Below are 23,870 nucleotides of genomic sequence, written 5' to 3'. Positions count from 1 at the left end.
AGCCCAGGGCCCAGAACACGCGGGGGAACACCTGCTGCCCCCCCAGCAGGGAGCTCCAGCGGTGCTGAGCAGGGTCTAACCTCTGCAGCTGCAGCCCAAGCACAGGGTCTGTGCACGGCAGGTGCTCAGCGAATGCGGGAGGGAGGGATGGCGGGCCGGCCGGCTGCTAGCTCCACGACGTGTCAGCACCTCACAGACTGCGCAAGCAAAATAGTCAAGTCTTTAATCAAGTTAATCCAAGGGGCCCCTGGGTGGCTCAGTGGTTGAGCATCTGCCTTTGGCTCAAGTCGTGACCAAGGGGTCCCGGGATCGAGTCCTGCGTCGGGCTCCCTGCAGGGAGCCTGCTTCTCCCTTTGCCTGTGTCTCTCATGAATAAATAAATAAAATGCTTAAAAAAGAAAAAAGAAGTTAATCCGGGAAATCCACTCCACAAGGCTCCCCTCTGCAGATATCGACAACCTCCACTCTCACCCCATGGCGGCGTCTTTAGCTTTGGTTACCAGCACCAGAAAATCAGGTGAGCCACCCACATGTCACGGCCGTAACTTAGGCAGTTTGGACCACCGGAGTCACAGCGTCCGCTGCATCAGCACCCAGCCAGCGGGGGCTGGCACTAGCCACACACACACCCAGAGGGAGCACCCACTTCGGCCCAGTTGCTCCCAGTGAGAATGCAGTTTTGTCCCTGGCTACCCCTGGGCACAGCTAGAGATGCCTCCAAGGCCCAGAGAAGGCTCCTATGAGCCACAGAACATTCCCCAAAGTCTCACTCCGTCACTCAGCGTCACAGAACCTGACAGAGGATGGGCCACAGCCAGGGCTGATGGATCCATCCACACCGCAGCCACAGTGCTGGAGCCCACGAGACCTTTAGGGCCTGCAAGAATCTTTTGTTTCTTATAAAATCAGCAGGGAAAGAATGAATACAATCCAGGCTTATATTACGTGATACCAGCTTCGATTATATTAGCCTTTATACCTATGCGGTCCTAAAACAGGCTTTTACATATTTTTTAATTTAAATTAAAAATTAATTTAAAAATTTAAAAGCCCACAAAGGCCAAAGGGCCCAGTGACGTCCGGACTCCAGCTTTGTCGTGAGAACCGGACAACAGGAAAGAATAGCAGCTCCCTTACGTAGAGCTTGGCGTATGCCAGGCACTCCCTGCAATAAGAGGCAGACGGCATTTTTTTAAAAAGATTTTATTTATTTATTCATGAGAGACACAGAGAGAGGCAGAGTGAGAGAGAGAGAATGAGAGAGAGAGGCAGAGGGAGAAGCAGGCTCCATGCAGGGAGCCCGACGTGGGACTCGATCCCGGGGCTCCAGGATCAGGCCCTGGGCTGAAGGCAGCGCTAAACCCCTGAGCCACCCGGGCTGCCCCACCCCCCGCTTTTTTTTTTTTTCTTTTTTTTGCCCTCATTTTATCGATGAAGGCACAGAAGCACAGAGAAGTTGAGTCATTAACACAAGGTCACACAGCCAGGAAGCTATGGCCCTGGGTTTTCCCTCCTTCAAGAGTGTGGCCCAAGAGTGGGCAAAGCACACAACTTCCCGTCTTCAGCATGTGAGGCCGATTAGGGTGACCTCGGCTCTCTCCACGTGCCATTGCTGGTACTGCCTCGCATCCAAGGCCCCCGGTACAGGCCTCGAAAAGAGGAAGCGCCCCTAAAGCGGATGCTGTCTACGCCTCCAGAGCAGCTGGCTACTTCCCTCCAAAAAAGGGTCAGTTTCTCTGTGAACATTCCAAAAAAGAGAAAAGAAAAAAAAAAAAAAAAACAACGACCTTTCCCCTTGGAACCTCACCGCTCGTGTGCCTGAGTGTTTGTGGCCATTTCTGTGTCTGGGCACGTGTTTGAACGTGGGGCGCGTGGCTCTGCAGGTGGCCCTGTGCTTTATCCATATGACATCGGTGCGTGCGTGTCTGTGGATGCGGAGGGGCGTGTGTGTGTGCGTGTCTGTCTGTCCCTGCGTGCTGGCGTAGCTACGCGCCCGTGACTGAGATGGGCGCCGGGAGGTTGCTGTATCTCTGAGTGCAAACCAGCAAATTCCCACACGTAGATGCCCAGTGAATCATTTCCCCCAGGTTGCTCAAGGGAAACTGAGGCCCAAGAGCTTGCTCAAGATGCAGGACCATCCAGCAAGCCGCCAACGGAGCCTCGCCTCCTGCTGTCCGGGCCCTGCGGCTCCCAAGGTCCACCACGAAGTCTGCATTTCCGTGTCCGACAAAGTCTGCAGGCCGGGCTGACCCTTCGCAGAGCCTGGCAGCCATCTGCTCTGGGTCGGAGGTGGATCGGCCGTGGCCACTGGGCCCGCCGTCGGGACTGGCCTCTAGAATGCACCAGAAAGTTCCCCATGGCCTGAGATGCCCAAGGCCCAGGCCCCGGGCCTGAGATCATCACACCAGGACAGACCACCCCCCCTTATCCATACCCTCCCTGTCTTTATGTCTCTTTATCAAAATTTTCTTGATTTCTATATTATCAAAGTAACGCATGCTTGTTTCTAAAAAAGAATGTAACCTGTATAAGCCACGTAAGCTAGAATCCTCCCCACCCTCAGATACCCCCCGCTAACAGCAAAGTGTGGGGTTTTCTGAATTTCTTTATTAGGAGATAATCCCTAGGGTGAGCAGAGGGCTCGGTTCGAGGGCACGCGGGTGAGTAGGAAGGGGAGGGAGACGGGGCCAGAGTCGGGCCTTGGGGCAAATGGGCTACTGCAAGGGACGGGCTGACCCCAAACTGCCGGGGCTCCGGGTGGAAATTCTGGACACGTGGGGCTTTGGAGCCACAGGGAAACCCACCACGAACCCAGATCTGTCACTTGACCCTGACATTCAAGTCATGGAGAGCCTGGGCGCTGGAAGGAGCCTGGGATGTATCTGGTCCCATGCACCCACTCTAGAGGCGGGGAAACCAGGACTTTGCAGGGAGATAACTGGGCTGGCTCTGGGGAGGAATGTGGCCAGTTGGGCACCTTCCCGAGGCTCCGTGGACCTCAGCCTCCATCCACGGCAAGAAGGCAGGGGGTACCCCAAGACCAGACCATATTAGCTGAATGAGAGAGAGAGAGAAGAAGAGAGAGAAGGAAACAGGGTGTCCCCGCAGGATGAACCCCAGACTGGGGTCAGATGTCCTGACTTCAGATCCTGGCCCTGGTGCTCCCACTGTGTGGCCCTGGGCGATCGCCGACCCTCTGAGTCCCGGCTCCCACCTCTTTCCTGAGTGGATGAAAATGTCTCCTTCATGTTGTCGGGACTACTGAGTGACCACAAGAAGTACCAGGCACACTGCCCGATAAATGATAACTAAACAGGACGAGTTAGGGAGAGGGGATGAGAACACGCTCCGGGCAGAGAGGCGGGGGGGTCCCCCAAACCTGCCAGCCTCAGAATGTGCTGTCTCAGGAGATGTGGGGAATCCATGCCTCTGAGCCAGCCTCATCTCCCGCCCGAATTAAACAGTAACCAGCCAAGGTCAGGGAAAAGGCCTTGTCAGAACAGGTTTCTCCCCAAGGGGCGGCTCAGCCTTGAGCGGGTGGGCCCAGCCCCACGCCTGCCTATAAGTGTGTCCCCACCCGGCTCAACAGCCACTCCATCCTGAGCCAGTCCCACTTGCAGCATGTTGGGTGTCACGGTCCTTGCCGCGCTCCTGGCCTATGGTAAGCGGTGGGTTGGGGACCAGCAGCAGCAGCAGGCCGTGAGCTCAGGCTGGGTGTGGGGGGCAAGGAGAGGAACAGGGGCCCTCTGCTGTCCGGGGCCCCAGGTGAGGGGTTTTGGGGTGACCGGCTGCTTGTCAGACAGGCCCACCGCCTGCTCTCAGCAATTCTGCTTCGGTATCTGCAAAATAGGGCTGATGACATAGTAACGGCCCATCCTGGCCTCCCTCTGGGGACCACGAAGGCCTAGCCTGCCCAGGGCTGGCATCTCTCCCTCAGGGACTGATGCTTTGCGCACCCATTTGGGGGCCCATCTCCCAGACAGGAATCAAGGGGCTTGGCTTGAACATCACTTAACACTCGGTGGGACCTTGACAAGCCACGTCACTTCTCTAAATGTCACTGGCTTTTTTGACAAAGGGGAGCACTTGATTAGGAGTCCTTCCAGCCAACAACAACAATGACGGTCATAAATAGCAACAGCAGCTCCTGTTTGTTGCATGGTTACTATGCGCCAGGCGCTGTGCGAAGCCCTTTATGTGCAGGGGCTGATTTGATCCTTGACAGGCGGGGCCTATCAACACCTCCCTGAGAAACTGAGGCTCAGGGAGGCTGAGGAGCTTGCCCAAGATCCCATGACTGGTTAGCGGTAGAGCCAGAATTTGAGTCCGGGTCTGTCTCCACGCAGAGACCGCTCCCCACAGCCCCCAGCTACGACGGCCTGGACCCCTGGACTCAGTGCTCTCACACCCCCACTACGGGAGCTCTAGGAAGGGACCACAGGGGAAGGAGGAAGGAGCAGGTGCAGCGGCGCGCACACGCCTCCCACCTTTTTATTTACTTCAGTGTATTAGACACTCACTCTGTTCCAGGCCCTTCACTGAACTCTGCAAGCCGCACAGTAAAACCCGAGCCTATGCCCTCCCAGCCCCAAAGTCTGTGCTCTTCCCACCTGCCCCCTCCCCGCTGGGGACGCCAGCCCCTCTCACCTGTGCGCTTCGGGTCCTGAATCCCCCAGCCTCCAGCTGCGGAGTCCCCACCTTCCAGCCCAACCTATCTGCCCGAGTGGTGGGAGGAGACAACGCCAGGCCCCACAGCTGGCCCTGGCAGGTAAGCGCGCTGCTGCAGGGGTGGGCGGCGGGCGGGCGAGGGTGGCGGGCTCACGGTCCCGGGCTGACACGTGGCCCTCCTGCGCCTTGCCCCAGATCTCTCTCCAGTACCTCAAGAATGGCGTCTGGAGGCACACCTGTGGCGGCACCTTGATTGCCAACAACTACGTCCTCACGGCTGCCCACTGCATCAGGTGAATGGGGGGGCCCGGGGACCCCCCCATTGCCCTGGGGTGGGAGCCTGATCAGCTGCTTTTATTGAGCAGCTACTACACACTCCAGGCACTGGGAGAAATAAGCTACTCGTAGCTGTTCACGTATTCATTCAACAAGTCTTTCTTATGCACCCGCGACGGGGCCCGGGGAACACAGGAGCAGGACAAAGCCTGTGCTCTCGGGACCTTACGTTCCAGCAGAAGAGCAACAGGCCGGGAAGCAAGTAAACGTACAACGTATCAAGTGGCAACGAAGAAAAATAAGGCAGGATAAAAAATACAAGGGGTCCTATTTATTTATTTTTTAAAGATTTTATTTATTTATTCATGAGAGACACAGAGAGAGACAGAGACACAGGCAGAGGGAGAAGCAGGCTCCCTGCAGGGAGCCTGATGCGGGACTCGATCCCAGGACCCTGGGGTCACGCCCTGGGCCGAAGGCAGATGCTCCACCGCTGAGCCCCCCAGGCGTCCCAGGGGTCCTATATTAAAAGAGGTGGCCAGCGAAAGATCTCTCCAAAAAGGGGATACTCGAGCAAAGACGTGAAGCAAGGAAGGGAAGGGTGTCCTGGGCAGAGGGAACAGCCAATGCAAAGACCAGGAGGAGGGAGCCTACTTGGTAGGTTTGAGAAATAACTGGGAAGCGGGTGTGGCGGGAGCCGAGTACGTGAGGGGAGCAGGAGGTGGGTGAGAGGAATGCGAGATCACGGGGCAAGAGGGGTGCTGGCGTGGGCTAGCTCACCTGGCGGCCGCCCTGGGAGGTAAGTGCAACGGGCTCCACCGTACAGATGAGGGAACTGAGGCCCAAGGCCACCCACCTAGGAATCAAGGCAGACCTGACTCCCACAGCAGGGTCCTTACCCTGCGCCCTGGGGGGCGGTCAGTGCAGAGAGGCACCCCCTTCCCCTCTGAACGATTCCCACGGTGGCCTCGGGCCTGGGTCACCGAAGCCCTGAGTCCCCTCCCTGCCCCACTGGCCGGCGAGGGGAGGCAGCCAGCCTGACCCGCCCCCCGCCCCCCCCACCCCTGCTCAGCGACACCCTGACCTACCGTGTGGCCCTGGGGAAGAACAACCTGGTCGTGGAAGATGAGGAAGGCTCCGTGTTTGCAAACGTGGAGTCCATCGTCGTCCACGAGAAGTGGAACTCCTTCCTGGTGCGGTGAGTCCCCACCGCCTGGCGGCCCCCGGGGGGAGCACGCGGGAAGGAGGGGTCCCTAACGTGGAGCCACAGAGCCTGCTCCCAGCCTGTCCCTGGGCCCCGTCCTCACCCTCAACAGCCGCCAGACGACCCCCTTATGCCACATGGAACAAGGCTAAGTGGAGACGGACTCCTCTCCCATCTCCCTCGCTGGCCAAGTTTCCCAGAGTCTCCGAGCCAGGACTCCCCTTTATGGAGCGCCTACTGCATGCCCACATTGCAATAAACACTTTATAGGCCGAGACTTATCTAATCCTCACGTCAGCCCTAGACAAGGAACCGGGGACTCAGAGAGGTTAAGACATAGGCCCCAGGTCACACAGCCCGGTGTGTGGCAGGAAGAGCAATCAAACCAGGTCTGTCTGGGGTCACTTAACATGAAATACTAAACATCGCAGCTGCAAATGCCCCTCTTGGATCTTTCCAACGGGCTCTGGCTTCGTTTCTGGCTGACACGCAGCCTGCAGTGCCTTGGAAAGCGCCTGCCTCCCGGCTGTCGAGCCCTTGCAAGCACAGGAGGCAGAGGCTTCCACGCAGGGGAGGGCCGGGCCTTAGAAGGCAGATCCTTCGTCCCCTGCCATCGCCGGGCCCCATGGAAAGAACGGGAGGCCTGAGAGCTTCGCGGAGGACCCCTGGCCACCCCAGGCCCGGCTCCCAGCTAACTGAGCGGCCTAGCGTGGACCCCAGCCAGGGCCCTCCTACACACTCACCACCTCCACTTTGGATTCCAGCAACGACATTGCCCTCATCAAGCTGGCGGAGCCTGTGCAGCTGAGTGACACCATCAAGGTGGCCTGCCTGCCTGAGGCGGGCTCCTTGCTGCCTCAGGACTACCCCTGCTACGTCACTGGCTGGGGCCGCCTCTGGAGTAAGTACAGCCCCCACCCCCCACGCCCGGCGTATCATGAGAGCCTTCCTGGAGGAAGCAGCTTCCGCAAGAAGCATACCACCCACGTTTGCCCATCACTTGGCCTTTCTGTCTAAACAGCTTAACACCATTTTTTTTTTTTAACACCATTTTTTTAACTTTGTGATAGTAACGGTTAATATTTATTGAGCATACACCACGTGCCAGACGCTCTAACACGTGCATACAAGGGTAGACTTTGTCGAGTGCTTAGAACGGTGCTTGGGGCATCCTTGGTGCCATCTAAGTGACTACGAAATAAAATAAGCCATTGAGGGTAGGGGACTAGAGCGTACGGTACCCCCGTATGCCTATTAAAAGGCTGCATGCAAATAAGCGAAGGTAGGGAAGACCTAGAGGAAAATGCACATCGGTACTTGGAAAATCTTGGGGTGAGAAAGATCCTTACCGATGTGACACCTAAGCAGAGACCCACAAGGAAATGCCTGACCATGGAAACCCCACAATCCAAATTCAAGAGAGAATACTGTGGTTATCCCGTGAGGGCTTTCTACAGACCAGCCTTGCCCCCCCCCCCCCCAGTGCCCCCTGTCCCACCCTCAGAGGGGTCCTGAGCCACACTTGGGGACCACAGGTCAAGGTCGTGCCTCTCGATTAAGGGCCCGCACGAGGTCCCCATCCAGCCCCCTGCTCCCTGAAGGCTCGGGGCCACCTGGCTGAGTCCGGGCCCCCCTCTGTCCTCCCCACCAGCCAACGGCCCCATTGCCGACGAGCTGCAGCAGGGCCTGCAGCCCATAGTGGATCACGCCACCTGCACCCAGAGAGACTGGTGGGGAACCATGGTGAAGGACACGATGGTGTGTGCCGGGGGCGACGGCATCATCTCATCTTGCAACGTGAGTGCGCAGGCCCCGCGCCCCGTCCCTACTGCAGGTGGCCGAGGGGAAGGGGGCAGTGAGGAGGGTAAAGGAGGGTGGGAGCGGGTGACCCACACGAGCAAACCCTTAACCTTTTCCCTGGTCGGGCCCAGGAGGCTTAGGGGCAAGCAGGCACCCCCAGCCCTCAGCGCCGTGGCGAGGGCGGGAGGATCCGGGCTGGAGTCCCAATCCCACCACGTGGTGGCTGCGCAGTCTCGGGCAACCTGCTCACCCTCTCTGCGCCTCCACCTTCCCACCTGTAAGACGGAGACTCAGCGAGCACAGGGTTGACGTGAGGACCGATCTAACAGGCATAGAAGACACTTAGGTGACATCTCTGCACATGCTCCTTCACACCACCAGCTCCATCCAGCTAGGGAGGCAGAGGACCTGGGGAGTCTGACACAGGAACATCTAGAACAGTCAGAAACTGTCCTGTTCCCAAACACACAGCCCCTCTCCCCACACCCACCTTCCCCACTGTCTCAGGCCTCTCGGGTCTCCCGGCACCCTGGCCTCTCTGGGCAGCTCACAGAGCCTTATGCACGGAGACCTGAACAGCAAGGGAAACTGAGGCACAGACAGGGTTATCGTTAGCCCAAGATCACGCAGCAACCTAAGAGCTAGCCTGGCACCCCCACGCCGCATCTCCTCTGCCTCCCTCGCCGCGGGGGGCTCCAGCCCCGTCCTGCCGCCCCCGCTTCCCCGGCCTGCCTCTGGGGGAGGCCCTGCGGCTGACGACCGCCTGCCCTGGCACAGGGGGACTCGGGCGGCCCGCTCAACTGCCAGGCCGAGAACGGCACGTGGGAGGTGCGGGGCATCGTCAGCTTCGGCTCCGGCCTGGGCTGCAACACCCTCAAGAAGCCCACGGTCTTCACCCGCGTGTCCGCCTACATCGACTGGATCAACGAGGTGGGTGCCTGGCTCCGGGCCCCTCTTCCCGCCCCCGCCCGCCCCTATCCCCGCCCCGGGGTCGTGGGGTCACACGTCCACGTGCCCACCCGGGGGACGCTGAGTGCCGAGCTGGGTGCGGCGAGGGGCACAGTGACGGGCGTCATCCACGCCTCTGCTGGTTCCAGTAGACCCGTGTGGCCGTGTCCTAGGCACCCCCCTCAGGGCCCCAGAGTGACACGTGGCCCCAGGACAGTGGGGCCGAGCCGGGCCCAGCAGGGGCGAGGGGTCATCGTGGGTGGCCTTATCCACACCAGAGGCTGGGGGACCAGAGGCTGGGGGTCACTCTGCGCTACGAGCCTTCGTGCCGGTGGCACAGTGTGTCCTGAGCCCCATTTCCCCGTGGTCGGAAGTGCCCCAGGGGCTCAGGCCCCGAGAACAGGGGCGACACTGGCTTGTCAAGACCCAGGGCGGCCTGCCGTGCCTCCCAGTCCCCTCGTCGGGCAGCATTCGCTCCCGGCAGAGCCTAGCGCTGCCCCAGAAGGGGACACACACCCCTCCCACCGAGTCCCTCACCCTGTCCTCTGCTCTTCCAGAAAATGCAGCAGTGATTCATCGTTGGGAACCTGCCACCCCAATAAACCTGCTTCCTACCCCCCAGGCTGCCTGCATTCTTGACGTGCGCCTCCCCTGCGCGGTCCCGGGCTCGGCAGGGCTCCACGCCAGGGGTGCAAAGAGAGCCCCTCGGCCAGCCTGGTCAGGCTGTGGAGGAAGTGGGGGGGTCTCCGCAAGCCACATGGTAGCCTGAGAGGGCAAGAGTTAAGGACGCGCCAGACACTTGCCCCCCAACATGTCACAAGCTGTGAACCACAGGGGCCTGATGAAATCACCCCCTTCCTGATCCTGGAGTCCTCAGGCCCCCCCAGCTGCAGGGGGGGGCTCCCCAGCCTAGAAAGGATGGCCACAGGGGGATGCCCGTTGCTCAGGGATGACCCCTGGCTGCTGAGAAAGAGGCACCCCCCGTCGGCCCCCACCCCAGAGCGGCCCCCAAAGCTGCTGTCAGCCTGGCCTCTCTGAGCCCTGACCTTACGCCAGCCCCGTGCTGGGCACCATGAGGCAGAGGGGGCCCCAGCGCCTCCCTCAGAGGGCACAGTTTTGGAGAAAACAGTGGGTCAGAGCTGGAAACGCTTGCACCACATGAGACAGGCAGGGAAACTGAGTCCCAGAGAGAAGAAAGAGCTGGGCCAGGTCATAGGAACGGATGGCCAGTGAGTAACACGGGAGCCACAGAAGGGAGCCCTCCTGAGGCCAACAAGAGGGCAAATGGGGACAAAAGAAAGGGCGATCCAGTGTCCTAGTGGGGCCCCAGACCCCTGACCGTGGCGTTCCTGGGAAGGCTCTCCTCTGCGGGGGCGGGGGTGCGCCCACACCGGCTCTGGATCCCTGTGAGGAGAGCCCCCCACTACAACTGCCTCTGGTTGGTCCTGAGCTGTCAGGGTCCCCCCATCAGAGCATAGAAAGGGGATGCTGCAACCAGCGTCAGTTGGCAGGAGGACTCCAGGATGGCTTCCTGGAGGTGGTGATGCCCAAGCTGAGTCTCAAAATTTGAATAGCAGGGTAGCCAAGGATACAAGATGCTGCTGGGGGCTGGACACGAGGTGTTTTACAGATGAGAAACTGAGGCTGGTGAGGGCTGGTGACTTTCTTTTTTTTTTTTTTAAGATTTTATTTTATTTTATTTATTCATGAGAGAGAGAGAGGCAGAGACACAGGCAGAGGGAGAAGCAGGCTCCATGCAGGGAGCCCGATGTGGGACTCGATCCTGGGTCTCCAGGATCACAGCCTGGGCTGGAGGCAGGCGTTAAACCGCTGAGCCTCCTAGGGATCCCGGGCTGGTGACTTTCCAGGGTGACCTAACCAGGAGGGGATGGGGCTGAGGTCCAGAGGTTGGTAATCTGGCTCCAGAACCCACGCTCTTGACCACGACGCTCTACTGCCCCACAAGAATATGAATACGGATGTGACGCACGGAGCTGAGGCAGCCACTTCATGGCCAAGAGAACCACAGACAGGAGCTCCACCATCAGCAAGCCGCAGACCCGACGCCAGCAACCCGGCTCTGAATGTGTTCTTAATGAAGAATAAATAAATAAATCCGCGTTTGTTCTAACCACCATACTCAGGTTGTCAGCTACCTGCAGTTCAACACGCCCCTAACTGGTACCCTGGGGGATAACATAAGGGGAGGCTTTCCTGACCGAGAGAAGGGCATGAGCAGCGTCGCAGGAGCTGCTTGGAAGACATCCCTAAGCAGCAGGTGTTGCTAGAACATAAGGCGCGGGGCAGAGCTAGAGGGACCAACGGTCCTGCTGCTGAGGAGTTTGTAGGATGCGGGACTTGCAGAGCTAAGCCTGGGACAGTCCCGGGCAGACTGGGATGGCTGGCCACCCGAGCAGGCAGTGGCAGGAGATGTGGTGGGAAGGTGGGCAAAGACCCTTCACGGACAGCCCTGTGGCGGGGGCAGGGGACTGCAGGAATCTATCCCGAGGGCAGGAGGGAGCCACAGAAGGGTTGTAGACAGAGAAGGGACCGCTGGCTTCACACGTGTACACAGGGCGTTCATCTGACAGCGGCATGCGGGGCGACTGGGAGCAGCCAAGAGCGGAGGCACGGAGGCCAGCCGGGACGCTACTGCAGTGACCTAGGACAGACTCAACAAGGCCCGACCTAGGCAGTGATGACAGAGGGGCTCAGCACTTCAGTAAGAGTTCGCTACTCATTTAAGAGGCGAATATAAGGGGCGTATTGCGTAGCTGCACCACCACCACCCCCCATCTGAAATCTATATAAACTCCCCCATGAAAAAATAATAAATAAATAAATAAATAAATAAATAAATAAATAAATAATAAAATAGATTCCCATGGGTGTGATTGAATTATCAAAATTACTTTTTATTAGCTAGTAAATGATAAAACATAAGCCACGGTTCTGTTTGTCCAGCGAGAATGTGAAATTCTCAGACTCCGGGGACGAGAGCCACTGTCGCGTCCCGGGCCTGTCTGTGGTTGGTAGAATAGGAGCCTCCGGAGACGCCCACGTCCTGATCTCCAGAACCTGCGAATGTGTTTACCTTGTGTTGCAAAAGGGATTTTGCAGATGGGACTAACCTGTGACCTCGGGATGGGGAGATGATCCTGCGCTGCCCAGCTGAGCCCAGTGTCCTCGCAAGGGAGGCAGGAGGTCTGGCGGCAGAGGGGAGAGAAGGGCGGCAGCGGGGGGTGAGGGTCCGATGGAGGGTTGGAGATGTTTCGTTGCTGGCTTGGCAGGTGGAGGAAGGGGTCAAAGCCAGGGAGGGCCGGCAGCCTCCAGAGGCTGGGAAAGGCTAGGGAAGGGGCTCGGCCCTAGAGCCTCCACACCGGACCCGCGCAGCTGGAGCCGCTTGAGACGGACTGCGGGCCCCGGCCCTGGAGCCTTAAGGTAATTCCTCTCTGTGTTTTGATGCCGCGGCATTTGTGATCGTTGAAGCAGCAAAAGGAAATAACTACGCCATCCCTCCTCCCTTCTGGCAAAATCTAGAGTATGCTGCAGGAGTGCAGGGAGGGGGAAGGGAGGGGTGCCAGGGACCCCCTTGGGGGACAGCAAGGATCTGGGGCCTTTGTCAAGAGGTCACAAACCGATGGCTGGAAGCGAGGGAAAGCGGGCAGCGAGGCCCTGAGCCTCCCACCTCCCACCTCCCACCCCCAGCTGGGGGCCGAGAGCCCACGTGCCAATGACACTGAGCGCCGCTGGGAGACTCCTGCAGCCGCTGAGTGTTAAGCACCGGAGATCTCTGGCCAGTGGCCACCCCCGGGCAGCACGTGCACAGTCTCTTAATCGTCGTGACGACCCTGAGTATTATCCCCCTTTTACAGACGAGGAGATTGAGGCTCAGAGAGGTTTAAAAACCCTCCCAAGATCACACAGCGGGTAACGGGCTTGTGTGACGAGCAACTACATTATTCTATTAACCCCAAACCTTAAGGACCCCCTCCTGTCCTGCGGCCTCCCGGCGGCCCTACCAGGGACAGGAGCCACGGGGATGTGCGGACACGCCTCAGGGAAGGGAGTCCTGACACAGAAGACTGAGAGGACAATTATAGGCAACAGGTGCTCGCGAGCAGTTTGCACGCGGCGCATCAGCTAGGCCGGCGGGGATCACAGCGCGTGACAACCGGCCGCGCCCCCGCGTGCACCGACGGCAAGCATTTCTGCTGGTCTGACAGCGTGTTCGAGGTTAGCGGGGGTGGGGCCTGAAGATTGTGGCTGACGCCACTCCCACCCAGGACTCTGCTGGGGCAGCTCGGCTCCACGTGTCTCTCACCCCCCTCCCGGGAGGACACGGCCAAAGGCGTGAAGACAGGGAGCGGTGAAGAATCAGGCCCACGTCGGCCTTCCAGCCCACCCACGGTACCTCTGGCACAAATCAAGAGCACAGGAGGGCACTCACTGGGCCGGAGCTCTGAACTCCACCACCACTGACAAGCAGGGTCAGGGGCCGAGTCGCTTCACCTCTCAGAGCCTCAGTTTCCCCGTCTGTTAAATGGGCCTCTGTGCTCCTTCCCTGTCGAGAGCCAGAGAGATAACAGCCGCTTGTGGGAGGTGTCATTAGTACTACTGACCTCACACCTGGGCCCTATGAGCAACTCCTGCCTCTCCCTTTTGTTCCTTAGGAGACAGAGCCGCGTTCCCAGCAGGCCTGAGGGCCCAGGTCCCTGTCACCAGGCTGGGGCATGGGTCTGCAAAGGTTTGCTTCGTGGCAGACCAGGGTGAGGGATGTTAAAGGCAGAGAATAAACCCAGAGCTTCTTCCCAAAGCATCAACTTTCCCTGAAGATTGGGTAGGAGGGAAAATAAAATAAACCCACCTATGCTGTGAAGGAAGCTGCAAAATTCAGATTCAGCTTTCTGGATGAAAAGATGAGACTTCTGAGACATTTCGCGATCTGATGACTCCTGAGTGCTAGACCCCAAATCACTGCTCTACTGCAAACCCAATGGGTTTTGTAAATAAAGTTTTATTGGAACGCAGCTACGCCATATGGCTGCTTTTACGCTGCGACAGCAGAGCCGACTGCTTGCAGCAGAGACCGTATGGCCCTCAAGCCGAAAAGTATTTACAATCTGGTCCTTTACAGAAAAAGTTTGCCAACCTTGATCTACCAGGATTCTTTGATGGAAATGTTTGAGGAATGCCTGCTATTCTAATACTTGAGGCAGGTCTGGATGCGAGGGTCTGCATTTCTAACCAGCTCCTAAACCACGCGCTGCTGTGCTGGTCCAGACCACCCTCTCTGAGGCTCAAGGATCCAAACCATGGAGTCAGGACCCGGCAGCACAGGGGTGTAAACCCAAGCCTCTAACCACCCTAGGATACTGCTTCTCAGAGGAATCCTTTCGAATGAGTCATAAACCCCATGAGAAGTTCCCTTCTGCATCTGCCTGCCTGCAGGGAGACCTCCAGGACCCAATCCAGTTTAGAAGTTTCCAGATTGCCTTGGTGTCCAACAACATATAAATGAGGAACTAAGCCCCAAAGGGGAGAAAGCAGGCTGTGGGGTCTCTTGCTCTCTACTTGCCTAGCTTCCATACCCTCTCCGGAGGCCTGGAGTCTCATCTCCCAGCCAACCCGCCCCTACCCCTCCTACACCCATGGTCTGGGTGCAGCCTTATGCCCTGATGGAGGGGCGGGACTTGTGCTCCAGGCCTGGCCAATCAACACACTGCATCCCCTTTCCCAGCACCACAACTGGTCCAGGGATGGGCAAGTGACCCGAGGCAGGTCCAATCAGAGAGCGGCAGGACTTCCGTGGGAATCCTACCAGAAAGCTCTCACCCGCCCCTCTGCTGGGGTTGAGGATGAGTAGGTGGGAGACTACAGGAGTGAAATGGGGGTAAAGAGGAAGAAAGAGTGATTTCACACTCCAGGTATATTTGACAACGTGTGGAGACATTTCTGGTTGCCATACCTGGGAGGTGTATGGGTAGAGGCCAGGAATGCTGTCAAACACGCTACTGGTGCTTTGGGCGGCCCTCATAACAAAGAGTCGTTGCCCAAAATAGAGCCACAGTTGCAAATCCTAGGCCAGGGATTCTGTAGCCCTCTTGTCCCTGTGGGAGGGAGAACCTGGAGCTGCTGCAGGCCCCTCAGAGCCTGAGAATGGCCCCTCACACTGGAAGGAAGAGCCAAGGGTGGAGAGAAGCCGAGTCCTGGATCCAGCTTTGCCTGAAGCTGCTAACACTGCTCCTGGACTTTTGCATTTTGTGGCCCAGTCAGTGACCGGCTTCAGCCTGTTGGATGAAGTCCTCTATCACCTTTAACCCCTCACAGCAACATGGAAGCAGACTGGCCATATGTCCCTGTCTCTGTTTTACAGATGGGCAACCCCAGGCCAGCGAGCCCATGGGACTTACCCAAGGTCACACAGCAAGCCCCGGGGCATATGCCAAACTGGTGTTTGTTCGGTGACCTCACACGGGACAAACCTTATTTTTATACTAAACACAGCTCCGTGGAGCAGAATGCCAAATTCACATTAATTTTTGAGATAAATAGAACATTTCAGAAATAGTCTGTCGTGGTAGCGACTGCAGCTGAGCCCAAGCTATCAGGAGGAGTTAGGGGTAGCGTTGGAACTAGGACCCCAGTGCTCTGACGCCCAGTCCAACCGGATTTTGCACCCCAGCCTCCCTCACCTTCAAGTGACCCTCGGGGGATGACAAAACTCTCTCTAACGTGGCTTTTCTCGGCCTTACGGCAATCCTGCAGGCCGGGCTGTTGCTGGACCAAAGTGGGCCCGCTCCTTGTGCGCTAGAGGCCGACGACACCAGGTGGAGGTCGCTGGGGGATAGTTTCCAAAGCTGGGGCTCCCCAGCACTCCTTTTATTAGGGCTTGAGACGAATATTCAGAGGGAGCTTTAACAATCTGTTGACGCTGAGGTAATTGTCGGGGAATTTCTGATTCATCTGGGCAGGCGTGCTTCTCAAACGTTTCTTTTCCTGTTCCTGTAACTCATTAGTTGGTTTCTTTTTTTTTTTTTTTTTAGATTTTTTTAATGTATTTATTCCTAAGAGACACACAGAGAGAGGGAGAGACACAGGCTCCATGCAGGGAGCCCGACGTGGGACTCGATCCCGGGACCCCGGGGTCACACCCTGGGCCGAAGGCAGACGCTCAACCCCTGAGCCACCCAGGTGCCCCATTAGTTGGTTTCTAAAAGATGACATCGACAGGCAGAAGTTTCGAGGACTCTTCTGAGCTTAGGAGGTCAGTTCTGAGTTCAAGGGATCCATCCTGAACTCAGGGGGGTCAAGGGGTCTCAGTGGTGACAGGGCCCGGATGGCGACCAAGAAAACTCAGGCCTGGGAGTGTCTCATGTCCGAGACACGACGTTCACTTGAGCCCGTCTTAATGGTTAACGTCCACTTTCTTCTCTGCCTTCCGGGCTGTGGTCACAGAGGAAGGCTGTCTCCGCAGAACCTGGCCTGCCTGGCCCTGGGCTCTGACCGCAAGCAAGGAGACTGAGAGTCTGAGGACGAGTGAGGAAACCGTTCATTTTCTCCACCCTTCCCCCCACCAAAAACAAGGGGTTGACTGCAGGAGCAGATCGCCAGTGGCATCAAGTAAAGGGACTTTGAAAACAGACCAGCCTAGGTTGACATTCCCGTTCTGCCTTAGAGGCCGTGTGACCTTGGGCAAGTCACTCTACCTCTCTGAACCTCCGCTTCCTTGTCTAATACGTGGAACCCTCTTGCAGGGTCTTGTGAAGCATAAGTAAGCCCTGCAAATACATCTGACGTATATGCGGTGTTTGGCAGGTGTCACCCCCCTTTCTAAGAAGGTCTTGCCTTGACCCCATTTGGAAGACAGAGTTATTGGGGAAGGTGCAGACTGCTGTTGTCTTGGGAGCAGACGGTAAAACACCCGCTGATCCATCCCATCCAAGCCCTCCCCTGCCAGTGCTCGCTCTTCCACCCCATGGCCAGAGCTGCCAAGCCCCAGTTGTGCGGATCATCCTGTGCTCCTCTTGTGTAAGCGCGTTCCCTGTGTGCTTCACGTCCTCACCACCATGACGGGCAGGCCCCGGGGCCAGAGACGTACGTGACTCATACAAGGTCACACAGCGAGCCACAGCAGAGCCTAGAACAAAAGTCTAGGCCTTTTGTTCTAGAGCCTAGAGCAAAACTCATAATCTCAACCTCTGCACCATTGACATCAGGACCAGGATGATCCCTTGTGAGGGGCTGCCCCGTGCATCGTAGGATGTTTAGGGGCCCCTCTCGTCTCTACCCACTACGTGCCAATAATGCCCCAGGCCCCACTCTGACAACCAAGAACGTCTCCAGACATTGCCAGGTGTCCCCTGGCCGGGAATGCCAGCCCCACTGAGGACCACTCGGCCTAGAGTGCTGTTTGTTCAGCACGCCAACCCGACCCTTTCTTTGAAAACACAACTCCAAGGACCAACACCAATATTTCTCTTCTTTCTTTGATACACAACATAATCTCTTGAAAGCAAATAGAACCCATATTTCAATATCCACGTTTGGCATCTTTTCCAAAGCCTTTCCAGGGTGACAGGTGGGAAAAGAAATGGGAAAAGAAAACATTTGAACATAGGCACATCTTTTCTATGTGACTTTGAGAAAATCCCCGTCTTCTGTCCTCCTAGGACCTCTCTGGCCTATAAGCCCACTCACAAAGCCCGAGCCTTGGGCAGATCCACACACACACGGGACTCCTAAAGACACACCGTGACCAGGGCCCAACCGCTGCCTACCGTGGTGGCTGGAGGTAAGCCCTGTCACCCAGAGGCACTTTCCCAGTCCCCCAGTGGGTTGGGGAACCCCTCTGCCCACACTGGACTCAGTCCTGTGGTTATAAGAAAGCTGGATTAAAGTCCAAAGAAATAGAATAGGATTCTATGATTTCTTGGGATCCTTTCAGAACAAGGATTTTTTTTTTCTTCTTTGGGGTTTGGGAATGCAGCAAGTGTAGGTTATATTGTCTGGATAGGTCACTACTTCCTGAACCCCAAACCCTTTCTCTTTTTAGACCTCTTAAGCTGTGGGCTCCCCACTTACGGGCCCTAACTGCCCAGGGTGGTGGGAGGTGAAGATGTGAAGCCCAGCAGCTGGCCCTGGCAGGCGAGTAAACCCACTCTCCACTTCTTCCCTCCCGGCACTTACCTACCTCACATCACCCCTTTGCTTCCCCACCACGGGGTCTAGGACACCGGCGTGGATGAGGAATAGTGGAGACTCGGGAGGGCGGGATGGGAAAACTCACGGAGAAAATACATTTCTGTGGCTTTGGACAATCTTGGGGATGGAGAGAGAGGCGCCTTCTCCGGCTTCCTAGGGCACCGCCCGCACTCCACTCCCCCTACTACACAAATTCCCAAGTTAGAGGCCTACCCTGGCGACCAAGCACAGGCACTGCTGTCCTGTGAACCATTCACACCACCTATGCAACCGTCCCTCGCTTTAGGGACCCTAAAGGGACTTAGGATCGGTGCTGTTTATGCAAAGGACTTCTCGACTACAGGCAAATCGGTGTTACCAGTTGAACATAAATGTTTCCTTGCAGGTGACATCATCATAGTGATACGGAGGCTACAATGCGAGGAGCCGTGGACACTAGGTACTAGGACCTGTGGGTGGTGGGACTCCCCGAGGGTAGATGGAGGCTGACACTGATGTAAATAGAGTAAAATCTCGCTCATCTGACATGATTGGGACTGAGTAAGTGAAAAGTCGACAAGACAGAAATTATTACAAATTACATGTATTCTTATGACATTTTTTAAAGATTTATTCATGAGAGACACACAGAGAGAGGCAGAGACACAGGCAGAGGGAGAGGCAGGCTCCATGCAGGGAGCCCGATGCGGAAATCGATCCCAGGACCCCGGGGTCACGACCTGAGCCCAAGGCAGATTCTCAACCACTGAGCCACCCAGGTGTCCCTCAATGTTTTGTTTTAATTTAAAACTTGGAGACACATGTGTTCCCCCATCCTTTGAGTTCTTCATTATCTGTGCTCCGTAGACCACCGCCATCATATATCACCTGTGATTCCACTTCTTCAGCACAATGACTGCGGGACACTCAGGAAGCAATGTGCGCCAGCCCTTCCAGATTTTTCCAACCTTCCTTCCCAGGCTTTCAGCTTTCTCACAGACACCTAATCCCACAGCAATCTGTTAAGGTCACGGTTATCCAGTCTCTTCCAAGCGTTTCACTTCGTTTCCGCCTAAATCACAACTCACTTTTTGAACTCCCGTTTCATTGGCTCCGCGCTTAATCAATTTACAGAATGACAGCGTGAGCACAACTGCCAGAAGCCACTTGGGGACCGAGGGGCCGAAAGGGGCCGAGTGGACAACCTCCACTCAATTAACCAGCCTCTCAATTAAGAGAGCCTCAGTCTCTCTTAATTGAGCTGATGCCTCCCGGCGCATCACCTGGCCCCAGGGCCTGCGCCAGCTCTCCTCTTCTCAGGCCCCTGCAGTAATTCTTCTCTGGGAGGTGGGGAGAGGAGCCACCTACCTGCCCCTCCACCCCCAGAGCAGAGGTCACCTTTGTGCTGAGAAGCCCCTGGTGCTGCCTGTGACTATTGCCCCACCCCCTGGAGCAGCTGCCACGTACAAATGTGTCCTTGCCTTGGGAACCAATTAGTCTTGGAAGAGTCTCTCTCCAGTCCCTGCTTCTGCTGCCCTGGGAGATTTTTGTTTTTTTCTGTGGTGGGTGGGCAGGTCAGGCGGGGTGGGGATTAGGATGAGTTAAGCGAGACACTCTGGGGCGAAGTTTAAAGCGGTACCACCCAACCCAGTAACCAAATGAATAATACTAATGTAGGTTTTTTCTAAGATCTTATTTATTAAAAAAAAAAAAAAAAAAAGATTTTATTTATTCATGAGAGACACAGAGAGAGAGAGAGGCAGAGACACAGGCAGAGGGAGAAGCAGGCTCCATACAGGGAGCCCAATGCGAGACTTGATTCAGGAACCCCAGGATCACGTCCTGGGCCAAAGGCAGGGGCTAAACCACTGAGCCACCCAGGGATCCCCTAATGTAATCTTTAAAATCAAACTTGATGCAGGCAGCCCTGGTGTCTCAGCGGTTTAGCATCACCTTCAGCCCAGGGTGTGATCCTGGGGTCCCGGGATCAAGTCCCACATCAGGCTCCCTGCATGGAGCCTGCTTCTCCCTCTGCCTGTGTCTCTGCCTCTCTCTCTCTCTCTCTCTGTGTCTCTCATGAATGAATAAATAAAATCTTTTTTAAAAAATCAAACTTGATGCAAAAATAACCCGTGATGAACAAAATGCCAATATTTTAAACAAAGCCAGGATTCATAGAACTTAGCTCAGCAGTTCCTGAGAGGCCTCTCTATTCCACACTCACCCAAGATTGTGGTCCTAGGTTACAATCCACCAGGCACCCGAAAATAAGTGCTGGGTGCTTGAGAATGAAAGTAAGGTGCATGGTTTCCAAACCACGGTGCTGGGACCAGACAGTCTGGTTTCAAATCCCTCCTCCACCACGAACCAGCTTTATGACCAGGAGCAACTCAATTTGACTTTCTCAGTGGGTCATACTAAAAATATCTAACAGCCGTTCTGGCACGGACTATCCTGCACAAACTTTTGTGGGTTGCCTTGAGCTTACTCATCTGTGAAATAGGAATAATGATAGTGCCTCACGGGTTGGCTGTGATGATGATGTGAACTGACCCACATTCTGAGCTCAGGACGGTGTCTGGTACGTGGTAAGTGCTCACATGAGCAAAGCATTAGCTTTGGTTTCATCATCCTGAGAGCCCTGCACGGTGGGTATCAGGATCTCTGTTCTCCAGATAAAGTAACTGGGGCTCCCCAGGTCACCCAGTTAGCCTGAGGGAAAGCGGTGATTTACATTTGGTTCAATCCTTGCCCTTTTGGCCGCACGTTGCTGCCCACAAATAATATCTTCACAGATTATTTCAAAATTTCACATCTGTAGGCTGGTTTCAGCCTGCTTCCTTTCAGGTATCTTTTTTTCATTTTGCCTAATTTTAAGCATTTTTTTTTTCAAAAGTCAATTCACATAAAGCCCCTTAATGTCGAGCAAACAAGAAAATAGTAAGTGGCAAAAAAAAAATTCTTTTAAAGGAAAAAATGACAAGTGGCTAATCAGAAACAAAGATGCTCAGAGAAAAGCAGGCATCATTCCACTTTCCCTCTGTAGTCCCAGGAACGCTGTCGAAGCAGGGGACGCTCGGCTGTCACCTGCTTACACCTCCCTCCTCTCTGCTTGGCCAAGGCGGTGACGTGAAGGGAAAGGAGACGGGACGGCTTTGCCAGAGACTTTAACGGTGCCAAACGCAACTGCCTTAAAGCTCCATCTCACACCCAATAAACGACCAAATCTAAACGTTTGGTTCGAGGAGCTGTACGAAGTCGGGGACACTCCCGCTTTATGTTCCTACAGTGGATCAGTGTGCGGGGAGGGGCTAGAGCAAGAGGCGACGGCATGTGCGGGAGAGATCAGACCCTGGCCTTGGTGACTCTGCTTTCATTCATTCATCCGTTTACTCACTCACTCATTCATTTGCCACTCACACACTCGTTCAACCGGTTGAGTATTTATTAAGGATCCACCATGTGCCGGGCACCTGGAATGCAGCGGTGGAAAAAATCACAGGGCCTATGGTAAAGGGGGAGTGAGACACAAAGCAAGTGAATGAATCAAGTGATAACATGCTAGGTCATGACAGGGACCATGATGAAGAGTAGAGCAGGACGAGAGGACAGGAAGGGGTGTGTGTGTGTGGACATGAGTGTGCCCCTGTGCACACACAGGCTGTTTTTCAGATGACGGTGGTCATGGGAGGTCCTCGGGGCAGGTCACCTTGAGCAGAGATTTGTAGGCCGTGAAGGAGAAAACTGGACTAATACTGGGAAAAGAATATGCCAGGCTGGGGATCCCTGGGTGGCGCAGTGGTTTGGCGCCTGCCTTTGGCCCGGGGCGCGATCCTGGAGACCCGGGATTGAATCCCACGTCGGGCTCCCGGTGCATGGAGCCTGCTTCTCCCTCTGCCTGTGTCTCTGCCTCTCTCTCTCTCTCTTTGTATGATCGGAGATTAAAAAAAAAAAAAAAAAAAGAATATGCCAGGCAGAAGGAACAGCAAGTACGAAGTCCCTGAGGCGGAAGCGGGCGTGACGTATCCACAGAACCTCCTGGAGGTCAGTGTGGCTGGAGTGGGTGCCAGGGAGCTCATGGGGGGCGGGGGGTCCTGTAGGGCCTTGAAGGGCAGCAGACAGTTTGGGTTTTACACCGTGTGAAGGGGGAAACCACTAACGTCTCAGAGCAGAGGAGAGATGGAATCAGACTTACATTCGAACAGGATCATGCTAGCTGCTGTGTTGGGAAAACACGGAGTAAGGGATGGGTTGGGGTGAGGGCCAGGAGACTAGGAAGCTAAGATGAGGGGTGAAGGGTGTGGCATGAAGATGGTTGAGGCCAGCAGTTGAGGTTAGAAAGAGGGGTACGGGGCACCTGGGGGGCTCAGCGGGTTGAGCATCGGCCTTTGGCTCAGGACGTGACCTGGGGGTCCTGGGATTGAGTCCCGCATTGGGCTCCCCGCAGGGAGCCTGCTTCTCCCTCTGCCTGTGTCTCTGCCTCTCTCTCTGTGTCTTTCATGAATAAATAAATAAAATCTTAAAAAGAAAAAGACAGAGGGGTACCGTTCTCTGCACATATTCTAAGGGTGGAGCTGGTGGTGCTGGCTGCTGGACAGGAATGAGGGCTGCAGAGACAGATGGGCAGCAAGGACAATGCCAGGGGTTTTGGCCTGAGTAGCTGGTAAAGTGAGGTCACCCGTTACCGAGACGGGAAAGCCTGAGGGAAGAGCAGGTTTGGGCAGGGCACCAAGATTGTAGTTTTAGACATAATTAAGTTGGAGGGATCGGCCCTCAGGTAATAGCTCCCACGAAGGGGAAAATCCCAACCATTTAAGTTGTGGAAAGGTGTTTGAAGCACTTATTTTTAAATAGTGTCTATTTACATTTTGGATATTTTGTTCATCGTGGATTTTTATGTTAATTTTTTTGAATATTGCATTAAAATGTCATTTATCCGATTACCAAGTTTCTTGGCGCTCCCTTAAATCCTGCCCAGGAAGCAGGTGCCTCGATCACCCCACCCTAGGCCTGCTCTCAGGGGCGGGCGCTGAAGACCTGGGAGGCCTGCCCTCGGCTGCCAGAGCACCTGCAGCACAGCTCTGGGCCCGGAGCGCCGCCTGCTGCATCAGGTGACGCCAGCCGCCAGCCCCCAGCCCGCCAGGTGCATCTCTGCAAGTTGGAACCTGGGCAGGGCACTGCGGGGGGCTGTGGGGAGGAGAGACCCATGTCCTGGCCTCTTGGGGGTACTAGATGTGGCTCCCGGATCTAGAACTGGGTTCCCATTAGTGACTTGAATGACTTCTCTGAGCCTCAATGCCACCACTGGCAAAAAAAATGTTTAAAAAGGAGACAATTTAGTGAGGATTAAATGAGAGGATGTGTTAAACGGCCTGGCACTTGCTAAGTGCTCGGTAAAAGTGAGTGGTCACCATTACAAAGACCCACAGAGTCCGGGGGCACCTGGGGGGCCCCAGTCGGGTAAGCATCTGAGACTTGATTTTGGCTCAGGTCATGATCTCAGGGTCCTGGGATCGAGCCCCACATCGGGCTCTGCGCTCAGTGTGGAGTCTGCTTGTCCCGCTCCCTCCCCTCACTTGTAGTCTTTCTGTCTCAAATAAATAAATGAATAAATAAATTTTTTTAAAAAGACCTACAAGAGAAAGAAAAGGCTTTGTGATGTTCATTGTTCACCTGTCCTCCTCCCTCTCTATGAGCCCCTCCCGCTGGTGTCAAGGTCCCCAGGCTTACAGTGTTCGGAGGGCTGGAACTGCAACTAGCTCTGCAAAGAGCACCTCCCATGCGAGGGCAC

At 55.8% G+C, this 23,870-nt stretch overlaps 2 protein-coding genes across 6 annotated transcripts in view; one reads left to right on the top strand and one right to left on the bottom strand.

The window, feature by feature from the left end:
* Positions 1–3,502: 3,502 nt before the first annotated feature.
* Positions 3,503–9,517, top strand: LOC140634387 (chymotrypsin-C-like). The gene is made up of 8 exons (XM_072828245.1): positions 3,503–3,661; positions 4,677–4,768; positions 4,864–4,961; positions 6,017–6,142; positions 6,913–7,049; positions 7,800–7,945; positions 8,726–8,878; positions 9,454–9,517. Exons 1-8 carry the CDS (start codon positions 3,622–3,624, stop codon positions 9,466–9,468), a joined length of 807 nt encoding a protein of 268 aa, XP_072684346.1. The 5' UTR covers positions 3,503–3,621; the 3' UTR covers positions 9,469–9,517.
* The window catches only part of CASP9 (caspase 9), a 43,135-nt gene continuing 27,075 nt past the window's right edge, over positions 7,811–23,870 (bottom strand). For 2 of the 5 annotated variants that reach the window (XM_072828238.1, XM_072828244.1), the window contains 3 exons: positions 13,347–13,460; positions 12,028–12,102; positions 10,721–10,987 (listed from right to left, as the gene is read on the bottom strand). In XM_072828238.1, the coding sequence (XP_072684339.1) occupies positions 10,736–10,987; positions 12,028–12,102; positions 13,347–13,460 (441 nt within the window). In that variant the 3' untranslated portion in view covers positions 10,721–10,735. Of the gene's footprint in view, positions 8,366–10,720; positions 10,988–11,803; positions 11,975–12,027; positions 12,103–13,346; positions 13,461–23,870 lie in introns of those variants that run through there. The other 3 variants (XM_072828239.1, XM_072828243.1, XM_072828240.1) reach the window with 3 other exon arrangements.

This window comes from Canis lupus, chromosome 5 (assembly GCF_048164855.1).
Source record: "Canis lupus baileyi chromosome 5, mCanLup2.hap1, whole genome shotgun sequence".
In the NCBI taxonomy this organism is placed as follows: domain Eukaryota; kingdom Metazoa; phylum Chordata; class Mammalia; order Carnivora; family Canidae; genus Canis; species Canis lupus.
This window is presented reverse-complemented; position numbering and strand designations above follow the sequence as displayed.